At 30.8% G+C, this 13,188-nt stretch overlaps 1 protein-coding gene across 2 annotated transcripts; it reads left to right on the forward strand.

Moving 5' to 3' along the window:
- Nucleotides 1-5,233: 5,233 nt before the first annotated feature.
- Clk (circadian locomoter output cycles kaput protein Clock) lies at nt 5,234-11,828 on the forward strand. 2 transcript variants are annotated; one of them, XM_017904780.1, is made up of 12 exons: nt 5,234-5,628; nt 7,093-7,137; nt 7,218-7,366; nt 7,705-7,796; nt 8,199-8,403; nt 8,493-8,588; nt 8,671-8,746; nt 9,120-9,358; nt 9,422-9,663; nt 9,717-10,154; nt 10,646-10,819; nt 11,136-11,828. In XM_017904780.1, exons 1-12 carry the CDS (start codon nt 5,411-5,413, stop codon nt 11,553-11,555), a joined length of 2,394 nt encoding a protein of 797 aa, XP_017760269.1. In that variant the 5' UTR covers nt 5,234-5,410; the 3' UTR covers nt 11,556-11,828. The 2 variants fall into 2 exon arrangements, with proteins under 2 accessions (XP_017760269.1, XP_017760273.1); XM_017904784.1 differs by having other exon boundaries at nt 9,741-10,154.
- Nucleotides 11,829-13,188: the final 1,360 nt, after the last annotated feature.

Raw genomic sequence — 13,188 nt, forward strand, 5'->3', positions numbered from 1 at the left:
ATAATACGAATAAAAAGAACAAAAGAAAAGAAAAGTCGTTTCCCTCATCCCAATTCCCTTATACCCTGCCTCTTATACCTCTTTGAGAGAAACAAAGAGTGAGAAAAACTATAGACCGAATCCGGTATCCTTCCCCCTCCAATTTTTAACATATACTTGCACACCTTACAAGCTCCTCAAATATCGACCCAAAATATTGACAAAAAATATCAAATATGACAAAAGAAAAGAATAATAATAATAATAATGATAATAATAATAATACAAAAGAAAGCGAAACGAGGAAACTAAAGTAAATAAATTTTAAAAAAAAGTGAGAAAGAGAGAGCGAAAGAGCGAGCAAGAGGGAGAAAACAAAAAATACTAAAAGTAGACAACGTGCTGTTTCTAATTGTCGAATCGAATTGTTTCGTATTTGACCAATCACTTTTGTAATTCGCGAAATTACTAATGCTAAGTTGTATTTTAACTGAGTCATTTATGTCCCGAATATACAAATTATATATAGATATATATAATATATTATATTATTGACCATTGAGACACAATCGAACGAGAAAAGGAAAGGCAGAGAGAGAGAGAGACTGAGAGAGACCAAGAAAAATCAAGAACCGCAATGTTGAATAATTATTTACGTTATTATAATTAATAATTCGTTATTTTGTTAAATATGAGGATAAGAAAAAAAAGCATAGAAAATAAAACAAGAGTAAGTTTGTTTCTTTAGTACATTTTGTTACTATTTTAACGCGTAATCGTCAAGTATAGAAGATAAGAACGAAGGAAAGCGATAGGAAGGTAAAGAAGAAAATGACACGTCCACATCTACTCTACCGAAATCGATAAATGCGTCAGGTCCCGACGTTACCAACAGGTAAAACGGATACGAGCAGTTTACGCATCATTTTTAATAGAGGGAGACAAAAGTTCAAAAGAAGAAAGGAAAACTGTACGAACTAGACAAAAAAAAAATTAACATTGTGATGTTCGCTAATCAAATATGTCAAAAGAGAGAAAAGTGAAAAAAAGAAAAAAATAGGAGGCCCACCGGTTGGGACTCAATATACCTGAGTACACTATAAATAATAAACATTATGTAAAATTTACTCGATGCTTTTTCTTCCATTTCCTGCTATAATTGCCCTTTAGTATATCAATATACTATATTTTCAAACTGAGAAATTTTCAAGTCAAAATATATGAGGAATACCACTATCGAACGAGACTAATCGAAGAATTACTACATTTTACCACATTTCTTCCAATATTTACTAGATACTAAGAATTTATCTAATTTTGAAATAATACTTCTAAAAATAATAACTCTAAAATACATACAAATGTATCCAAATTTTCGAATATATAATATAAATATGTATATGGTATAAATACACATATAACATCCTCGGTGTAAAATATTCTACTCACCAATGCAGGAATATCAGCAACCGAGATTCTTACATTCTTTCCAGTTGCTCATATGTCCGCCATAAAGAGTCATTCGACACTATTAGAACATTTCCTGAATTCTCTCTTCTTTCATTCTTCACTTCATTCAAACACAGCACACTTACTTCCTGCTTCTCTATCTTACCGTATAATTATATCAGAAACTTTCTTTCTAGATCAATCTCAAACTGCACATACCCTTACATACCAATTATCATTGAAGCAATCGTAACTGTATCATTAAGCGTATAAAAACGAAACACTCATTCAGTATCCTCCCATTTCATATAATATTTTCATAAAAGGACTTCTTTCACTCTAAACCTCGTTCACACTTTATAAAATTCAAATTTCTAGCGAAGAATATATATATGATTTACACAGCATCATTAGAAAAAGAACGCGGCAATTACGTTTCTCGTCAAATCTTAACTGCATCTACACTCTATATACCACTGCTGTGATTGGTTCAACGTTTGAAATATTGCAAGATAATCGACCAATAGGAGACTATGTGTCTCGCGGGAATGCGCAATCGTCGCAGTGACGGCCACGCCTGCGCGAATTCGTGATGACGTCATACTGATAATGCGACTGCGCACTGTTGAATAACATAGCATCCGTGATCACGTTCGCAAATAATTTACTTGAAGTTCCTCACCTATCAATGCTTCTGATTCATTCGATACTCACTCTACGAGCTATCGTAAAGCGAATACCGAGGAGATGGAACAATATAACCTTTAGCATACCGTTTGAATCTTGCAAGAAGAATTTTAGAACGTAGAAAAATTTGGACGATGATTGTAACAAGTAATAATTCAACTGAATATTTTATTATTGTAGTAGAATGAAATATGTTTGTAGTAAACTATAAAAAATTGATATACAAAAATTGCAATAGAAGAGTTTACGGTCTTATTTACGTGGTAGTAGCTTAATTTCAATTAGTTCTTTTTGTATGAGGATTCGTTATTTTGTTAAATATGATATTAAGAAAAAAAAGGATAAAAAATAAAACAAGAGAAAGTTTGTTTGTTTAGTACGTTTTGTTACTCTTTTAACGCGTAATCGTCAAGTATAGAAGATATAAAGGAAGGAAAGCGATAGGAAGGTGAAGAAAATGATACGTCCACATCTACTCTACCGAAATCAATAAATACGTCAGGTCTCGACGTTACCAAGAGGTAAAACGGATGCGAGCAGTTTACGCATCATTTTTAATAGAGGGAGACAAAAGTTCAAAAGAAGAAAGGAAAACTGTACGAACTAGAGAAAAAAAAATTAACATTATGATGTTCGCTAATCAAATATGTCAAAAGAGAGAAAAGTGAAAAAGAGAAAAAAAAAGGAGGCCCAACGGTTGGGACTCAATATACTTGAGTACACTATAAGTAATAAACATTATGTAAAATTTACTCGATGCTTTTTCTCCCATTTCCTGCTATAATTACCCATTAGTATACCAATATAGTATATTTGCAAACTGAGAAATTTTCAACTCAAAATATATAACGAATAATCATATCGAACGAGACTAATCGAAGAATTACTACATTTTACCACATTTCTTCCAATATTTACTAGATACTAAGAATTTATCTAATTTTGAAATAATTCTAAAATGCTTATTGAATTGTAGTCTTACTTATTTAAAAAACGGCCGCCAATTCTATTCAGACTATACTCGATGAACATGTGTAAGTATATCTGTAACGGACTATTCTAAATACTTCGAAATATCGTATTATCGATGTTTTCATAATTATGAATACATACATACGTATTCAAATTTTCCAATATATAATATAAATATGTATATGGTATAAATACACATATAATATCCTCGGTGTAAAATATTCTACTTACCAATGCAAGAATATCAGCAATCGGAATTCTTACATCCTTTCCAGTCGCTCGTATGTCCGCAGTCATTCGATACTATTAGATCATTTCCTGAATTCTCTCTTCTTTCATTCTTCACTTCATTCAAACACAGCACACTTACTTCCTGTTTCTTTCTCTTACCGTAAAATTATATCAGAAACTTTCTTTCTAGATCAATCTCAAACTGGACATACCCTTACATACCAATTATCATTGAAGCAATCGTAACCGTATTATTAAACGTATAAAAACGAAACACTCAGTCAATATCCTCTCATTTCATCTAATATTTTCATAAAAAGACTTCTTTCGCTCTAAACCTCGTTCACACTCTATAAAATTCAAATTTCTAGCGAAGAATAAATGATTTACACAGCATCATTAGAAAAAGAACGTGGCAATTACATTTCTCGTCCAATCTTAACTGCATCTACACACTATATACCACTGCTGTGATTGGTTCAACGTTTGAAATATTGCAAGATAATCGACCAATAGGAGACTTTGTGTCTCGCGGGAATGCGCAATCGTCGCAGTGACGACCACGCCTGCGCGAATTCATGATGACGTCATACTAATAATGCGACTGCGCACTGTTGAATAACATGGCATCCGTGATCACGTTCGCAAATAATTTACTTGAAGTTGCTCACCTATCAATGCTTCTGCTTCATTCGATACTCATTCTACGAGCTATTGTAAAGCGAATACCGAATAGATGGAACAATATAACCTTTATTATACCGTTTGAATCTTGCAAGAAGAATTTTAGAACGCAGAAAAATTTGGACGATGATTATATCAAGTAATAATTAAACTGAATATTTTATTATTGTAGTAGAATGAAGTATGTTTGTAGTAACCTTTATAAAACTGATGTACAAAAATTGCAATAGAAGATTCTTCGCAGTCTTATTTACTTGGTAGTAGCTAAATTGATCGTGCTTCCAAGATAACAGATAGATTTCATATAATTATTATGAAATGATATATCGGCCAAAAGGAAGGTGAGATGAAAGTATCGATATGAATAATAAGATTTGTGTCATCAGTTTATTTTTGTCCATTTTCTGCTTTTTTAAATTTAATTGCAGTATAATACGACAATGTAATAAGATACGTATATAATTACATTATGAAAGCTAAACATTACATAATTTAAAGATATATGTATTGATATTTTAAATATTATAGCAAAAAGCAATATGGAAATTATCCGTACATGCTTTCTTCCTTTAATTGAAAATTAACATTACGAAGTATTTCAAATTTAATAAAAACGTAAATGAAAATTTATATCAATTTTACACAATTTCGCTTTTAGAAAAATATGAATTGTAAATTTAAAATTAAGTATTGTTTTCATAATCATTTTATCAATATCTATATTACATTTCAGCGATTGATTACAAATTTAAAGATATCAAGTGATATCTCGTGCATCGTATTTAATGTAGCAACAAATAAGATACAATAAATGAAAACAAATGAAGATATATTACAACTTATTCTGGAACACAAATATTTTGGTATACATTGTAAAATGTAAATAATATTTTAGAAAGATACTAAAAAAAGATATCATGACTTCTAATTGAAATTTCATTATATACCAGATTCATAAGAAAAGTATCTAACCTCCAATACACCTACTGAATGAAAGGTAACTTGTATAAAAAGTTTATCAAAATATAAAAGCATATAATACGTACAATAAGAATACCAATCACAATAAAGAATTCGAAAATGTAATAAACACTAGAGGATAAAATTAAGATATTTAATGAATACACGTGGTTTCTATGCATTTCTATTTTCAAATCTGCGCATGCGTTCTCCCTCTTAGAATTCGCAGCCGTGTTCTCGCTAATACCACTGCACGGAATTGAGCGCATGCAACTTCAGACGGTGCATCGAGAGACCTTCCATTGTGAAGTCGTATGTCAGCGTCGTACGTACGTGCATGCATCGTAGGCTGATCTAACCGATTGTTAGAAACGAAGTCGACAGATTTACTGGCGCGCGAATTGATCAGAGCCTGTGTCTGAGGCTGAGTGGTGGAAAAAATGTGTCGATGCTGGCCGCGGAAGTGGCACCCCGAGCTAGTGAATTCTACGTGGTCGACGAATACTCGTCATCAGGGAAAACCTCGAGAAAACGAGGATCGCAAGATCTGAGGCCGCTAATCGACGGCGTGTACGCGATAGCACGCATATACAACGATCGTGACAACATACATAAACGAAGTTACATGGCGAGTTATTCACGGGGACGATCCTCCCGACAATCCGAGTGAGTGACACGCAAATATTTGTGTGGTAAAACGCTTCCCTCTGGAACGATTCTCCGTGCACGCCTTATTCTCGACTTTCCATTCTCGATGTTCAATCGATGTTCGATGTTCGATGTTCGATGTTCGGGTTCTCGAATAGTTCAGTCGATTATTTGAATAACTTAGCAGTGTATTATTCAGTTCTCACTTTGATTTTGTTCTCGTTTGTGGCTTTACGTAGACAATTTTATTTAGCTGTTACAAATAGATCGAATGTCTGACCATGATTACCGCGATCTATTGTTGAACCATCCATCGATTGATGCTATAAATCGATGTTTACGATTAGTTATTCTTCCCGTTGTCATCGTGGCACGATTAACATCACGAACAGCACGCGACCGCTTTCGATCGATGCTCCTGCTAGTTGATTATCACTGATACGCCGCGATTTATGCAATCGATAAGGTTGAGGTTGAAGTTTTGCGCTGGTCGAGACGATAGCCGGCAAACGTCTCATTATAAAGTGGCGCGTAACGTGATGTTATGATTGATGCACTCGCGAAACGAGTTTTTTAAACGTTGGTTATTTTGCACCTTTCCGGATATTTTATACAGAATTATATCTTGAATTTTAGATAGTTCATTTTTAAAACATTTTTGTAATATCTTTTACTTTTTTATATTTCGGCATTTTCCTAAATAAATCATGTCAAAAATATTTTACACCATTTTTATTTATATTAAACTTGTCAATTTTTAATTACTTCATGATACACGAGATATCCTTTGGTAATTCCGCAGAATAACGTTATCCTAACCAATATTGATTGCCAAACCTATTACACAATCCGTGATATTGATTTGATTGTAACGTACGTGTTTCTCTATGGCAAGTGAGAAAATCATGAGCAGATCCGTTGCAAATTAGCTTCTTCCCTTTTAACAGATATGTCTGATACTGACAATATAATTTTGCATATCTAAATATACAAACGAAAATACATTTTACACGAGACTAACAAAATAAAAATATTATTTCTTTTCACAAATATTTGATTAGTATTTTTTTTTAGAGATTGTTAATACTGTATATGTGTTATGCTTGAAGAATTATAATTTATCTAAGATACTTGTGTCTTCATTCAATTTAATATCAATGTATTTATAATTAATAAAAATATAGATATACATTTTATAAATGCACCAAAATATTCTTCTCCTTTTATGTGATATAAAATTATAGTTATGTACATTTTTTAATTAAAAAATTTTATACATCTTAATAATCTTTTAGTCTTTGATAATGTGCAGATAAAATGTGAATCTTCATAATTATTTAAATACAAGTATTTTTTTCAAAAAATAAATTTATGTTGTAGAAATTCATTTAAATCTCATTGATTTAACAATGATACTTTATAAATTTATAAAATACTTATTAACTTTTTTTTTCATAATAAACTTACAATTTTTCTATCTAGTGACACAATGGATGATGACGTTGACGATAAGGATGATACGAAGCGGTAAGCATTCAATTAGGGACGTTTCTTCGTTGAACATCTTTTAAAGCACCAAACTAATTCTTAACTTTTTTCTTTTTTAGGAAATCGCGAAATTTGAGCGAAAAAAAGCGAAGAGATCAGTTCAATATGCTTGTAAATGAACTTGGTAGTATGGTCAGCACAAACACGAGGAAAATGGACAAATCTACAGTGTTGAAGTCAACGATTTTGTTTTTGAAAAATCACAACGGTACATTATTTGATAATTCAGATAGTTTAATTTTTCGTTTTACAATTGTTTTTTAGTAATTATATACTTTAGAGTTAGCTATTTCTCGAATTCTATATTAAGAATATTTGAATATTTGAATATTCAATCTAATAAATTAAAACTATACATAGAATTATAATCTCTAATCTAGATATTTATCATTTTATATACAATGTAGCTTATCATTTTTTTTTTAATATAACTAGTTTGTTGCGTTTGGATGTTAATTTCTTAATTTGTTGGATAGTTTATGAATAACAATGTGCATGTTAACTTGTATCTGACTATTATTAATTTTGAACTTTAAAATGCCGTAGAAATAGCTGTCAGATCGAGAGTACACGAAATTCAAGAAGATTGGAAACCATCGTTTCTTTCGAACGAAGAATTTACGCATCTAATACTAGAGGTATGATTATTGTATAACATAGATTTTTGTTATTTGTTTAAGCATGAGTTTGAAACATCACTGTTAGCTAAACGTTTTAGATGAATTCCTATTAACTTTTACTAATTAATTTCTAATATCCGTTAGCCTGTATAATTAATTATATTGTACAAACAATAATATATATATAGAATTTATTTGGGATTTATTTAAGTGATTTCTATTATGATTATAATTAATTTGTTGTCAAAGAGATTACAAATACAGTGATAGTTTCTATATAAATAAACTCCAACTTACAGAATGAATTCAAGCTTATGAATAAATTTCTAAAATTATCATGATCGATTTGGCATGAATTTCAATGTCTCGTTGATTGAAGTTTTTACTGATAAAAACACAAACGACGTTTCTTGAATGTAGGCTCTGGACGGTTTTATAATGGTATTTTCTTCAAGCGGGCGCATTTATTATGTGTCTGAAAGTGTCACGTCTTTGCTCGGCTATCTTCCAAATGAGCTGGAGAACACGACCATCTACGATATCACTTATCAGGAGGACCAGTCTCCCCTTTACAACGTACTACTGAATCCGTCTAGTACAAAGGATCGAAGAAATATTAAGAAAGGTACATTTAAAAAGAATCCTATTCTACAATTTTATTAAATTCTGTACTAAATATTAAGAAATAATTATAAACTGTATTTATGTTTTTAGAGGACAAAATATCTTTTTCATGCCATATCAAAAGGGGAGGTTTAAATGTTCAAGAAAATCCAATATATGAGCTTGTGCAATTTGTTGGATATTTTCGTATGTAACTAATTTGTGCAGTATTCTTTGTTGTATCAATAATATATAGATATAGTTATGAGAATTTATATTTCATTTATAGGTTCTGATATCGATACAGAGGTAGATAACTTGCTTCCGAATACAAAATTCGGGAACCCTACTGGAATGGATACGAAGTAATTTCCTTTTCTTTTTAGATATTTTATTATTGCTGGTTATTATTTATAGCGAGTATATTTATAAAAAAATGCAACGGATAACATTCATATAGATGTGATCTGTTTATTCTTATTCTCAGATTTTTTACAATAGAAACACAAATTGATTAACTAGCCATACCTTATATTTCGCAAATATAACACTTTTGCATTATTCTGCTCAAGAAATTAATTCTATAAGCTTGGAAATTACTGACTTATAAGAATGTTTAAAATATTCAAATATAAAATCAACATAAAAATATAATCCAGTATAATGTTCTTAGAAATAATATTTGGTATTCTTCATTGTAATAGTTGGTTGATAATAAATTTGTTTGTGTCCTCTTAGATTAGTTTTCGTGGGTACAGGACGCCTCCAGACACCTCAATTGATCCGTGAATTATCCGTGATGGACAACACTAAATCAGAATTTACGTCACGACATAGTCTTGAATGGAAGTTTTTATTTTTGGATCATCGAGCACCACCTATTATTGGATATTTACCATTTGAAGTTTTGGGCACCTCTGGTTATGACTATTATCACGTGGATGATCTGGATAAAGTGGTCACATGTCACGAATCATGTATGTATTATGCGCTAGCAAAAAACTACTATAAATTTGAGATTATGAAAAATTTGTTTATAGTGATGCAAAAAGGTGAAGGCACCTCCTGTTACTATAGATTCCTTACTAAAGGACAACAATGGATATGGTTACAAACTAGATTTTATATCACATACAATCAGTGGAATTCGAAACCTGAATTTATTGTGTGCACACATTATGTTGTCAGTTACATTGATGTGATTAAAGAATTACGTAAGGAATCGGAAAGTTTTAACAAGGATCAAAATCAAGATGTTCTGATGCCGTTAAAACAGCAACAAGTAAAACAACTTATTTAAGAAAATTAACTGCATACGTTATATACATTAAGTAGGCATTTTCAAAATTATGTTTACAGATAACGACGTCTTGTCCTGTTCCTCCGACACAGTGGCCAACTAAATCATCTAAAACATCGAAATCTATACCATCAAACACTCGACCACGACATCACGTGGAAAGCTCTGATAGTTCCTCGATGTCAGCCTCCATGCAAAGCTCTCCCCATTCCCAGATAACACACGTTTCACGATCAAAAGGGACTTCTGCAAATAGTTCTGTAACATCAAAAACTCAAATACCTCAAATCGATACTAGGCAACAACAACAACAGCAGCAACAGCCACAACAACAATCGTTATTAGAGGTTGATCAGAGTTGTATCAATTTCATGGAGCAGGCACAGTATACGACAGTTAATTTACAACCTGTGGTCAGCACAGATTTTGCAACTCCTGCTGCGTCGATTATCTCCGCAATACCGACACACGAGGTAATAAAATAACTAATATTTGTTTCTAAATATTACAAAAATGTGAATATCAAATTGAATATAAACTAAATTCGTTACATTTAATATGACTTCATTTTTAAAAGAAAATTATGATTTTAAACAAATCAGAAGATAAATTTGTAATATAACTATATAAGCTACTTCTCCAAATTGTATTATAACCATTATAATTATGTTTTTTGTTAACGTCTTCATTGCATTATTATAGAACAGTATTTGGAATATTATATTTTAATAATTTGGTTGTTCTTTCATTCTCTTTTCTAATGACGTACTAAAAATGCAATTAATTTTATTTCTATTCCAACTTATTTCTAATTTCTTTGAAACGAAAATATGATCGTATGTTTTTATCTTTATTATTTTACATTTATCGATTTGATCCTAATACCATTATATATAAGAATTTTCCATCATAAGTGCTTACTATGCTCAACACTTAAATAACGAATATCTATACATATTTTTAGATGTTACATCAGCAAGGTATCGTGATGACACCAGCACAGAATCAAATTCAAGACGAGCTACAACGTAAGCACGAAGAACTGCAACAATTAATTGTGCATCAGCAAGAAGAACTCAGAAGAGTATCGGAACAGCTGTTTATCGCTAGATATGGAATTTTATCACCGTTGCTCAATGTAAGTATCTAACATGTTAATTCCTCATTAGCATCAAACAACTTTTAGGAAAAAAATTCATTAAAGGTGATTTTCTTAATTTCTTATTGTTTGAATTACTTTCAATCAAATGAATAAATGTACATGTATATATTACCACAACTATGGACATTAATATTTCTAATGAAATGATATAAAAAAGATAACTAAGTACTGGAAAAGCTTTAATAAATAAATTTTATAGTTCCAAAAATAAAAGCATTATCTCGTAGGTACTAATACCAAAATCTAAACTACAATTCGTAATTTATGAAACAAACTACAAACATTCTTTCAGACGGGCATGCCGTACAATGCTACAAATACATGTCAGCAGATGAATAGATGCAATACAAACAACTCAAATGTACAATTACCAACGTCAAGTAGCGTGCAAGGAGTGAATGTTCTTCCTCTGCCCCTCACAGTTCCAGTGCCTATAGTGCCTACAGAGTTGTTCCCTCATCCATTGACAGTTAGTCCAATACCAACGATGTCGGCCACAGTGCAAGGGAACGTAGGTACGATGATTCAAGCGCAACAGCAATCACACCAGCAGTTGCAACACCAACAGCAACAACCGCAACAAGGACCAACGCAACAGAATGGCAACCCGCCAGATCTTGTGCCTTTTCAAATGTGTCCACATCAAGCGGATATATTGTACAACGACATGGAGCCAACTTCGAATCAACAACCGAGATCGTCACAGAATTGAAAGTTATTAATTCCTTTGATTCTGATTATCATTGAGATTTTTTGCTTATAGAGGTTGGTGTTTGGAGTTGAAGAAAAATTCAATTGAAGGAACAAATATTGAGAAACCTCACATTAATCGTCGTAATTTTTGACGTCAATCGTCAGAATTACGACGTGATTTTGTAGTTCTGTTCATATCTTGTATAGAAACGAGACACGAAGGATTTCATATTTTTATACGTGAGTTGTACAAAAAATATTCCGTCTGGGAACAGAATCGGAGGATAAATTGGACGGATTATGCAAGTATTTGTTTATTTGTGGTTGTAAAATGTAAATATTCCCTTTTGTATTTAAATAGCTTGATTTGATAATTGATATAAGGAGTGGTTAAAAATAATGGTCGCATTATTTGTATAGTGTTTGATGTCGATTTTGGTGAAACTTTGTAAAATTTCCTAACACAAAATATACAATTCCCTTTGGATAGGTTTTACTTATAATAATTTAAATATAAATGATAGAAAACTAAAAGAAACCTTTGTAAATTATAAGAAGAGAAAAGGTTTCCGTTTGTTTAAATGATCTAAAAACTATGTTGAATTATTTGTAATTACTGTTATATATCTTAATTAGAATTTAATTATAAATAAATAAGAATTACTTTCTTCCAAATTTCATCAAAATGACTATCGAGCATTTTATAAATTCATTCCAAGATACAAATGGAAAAATATTTGTAAAGGAACAAAGTTGGATGGCTGTATAAGAATTATTTTTTTAATAATAATTTTATACTATAATAATAAATAACATTTACTTACCTTCATAGAAATTAAAAAATTCATGCTAAACATTTACTAGTTTTTAAAACCAACAAAATAGATAATAGAAAAAACAATTGTATTATATGTTAGTTGAATCTTTATAAACTTAACGATTTTATTTATAATAGTTATGAAAAAATTAAATGTAGCATATAAAAGGCATATACAAAACTCCATTGTAAAGTATAAATATATATTGCACTTGTACCATTATATTTATAAAAGTAAGGTACATGAAAAGGTCAAGCCATTCAACCTTTTTACTTACAATTAATTGTAATAATGCTGGAAATTAATATTTATTGAAATTTTGCTGTGTAAAAAATATTTAAACTGTATTTTCTGTTTTCTTTTAGATATATATGAGATACCTTTAAAATTTTTTTTACTTGGCCTAAAATACTTTTACATCAACTATTACTTGGCATCAAAAACAAACAAAATTTTTAATTCAGTTTATTTTTTAAAAGCATCCTTCATATTTCGAACAGTAAAGAAGCTAAACCCTATCTATTTTTCATAATTTTTCTGATTAAATATGAAAATGATCTTGTAGTATATTTTTTACATGTTCGTTCAATTTATATCAAAGATATATCAATTATCAAATCGCTGCGAACTGTCTCCGTTATTTATTTATAATCAATACTTTTGTTTTTCTCGTACAGTTGACTCTTCGAAACAATATTTATCCCTTACAGAGGGTCATTTTGTGTTTCCCGTAACGTATATGTATATGTGTAAAAATTCTGTATAGCTTGAATAACAGCGCGTGCGCAAGATGACTGTTCGAAGTGGATGCAACAAGAGAAGATAGTTAGCTGT

Source organism: Eufriesea mexicana, unplaced genomic scaffold (genome assembly GCF_001483705.2).
Source record: "Eufriesea mexicana isolate 0111107269 unplaced genomic scaffold, ASM148370v2 scaffold4744748305, whole genome shotgun sequence".
Classification (NCBI taxonomy): domain Eukaryota; kingdom Metazoa; phylum Arthropoda; class Insecta; order Hymenoptera; family Apidae; genus Eufriesea; species Eufriesea mexicana.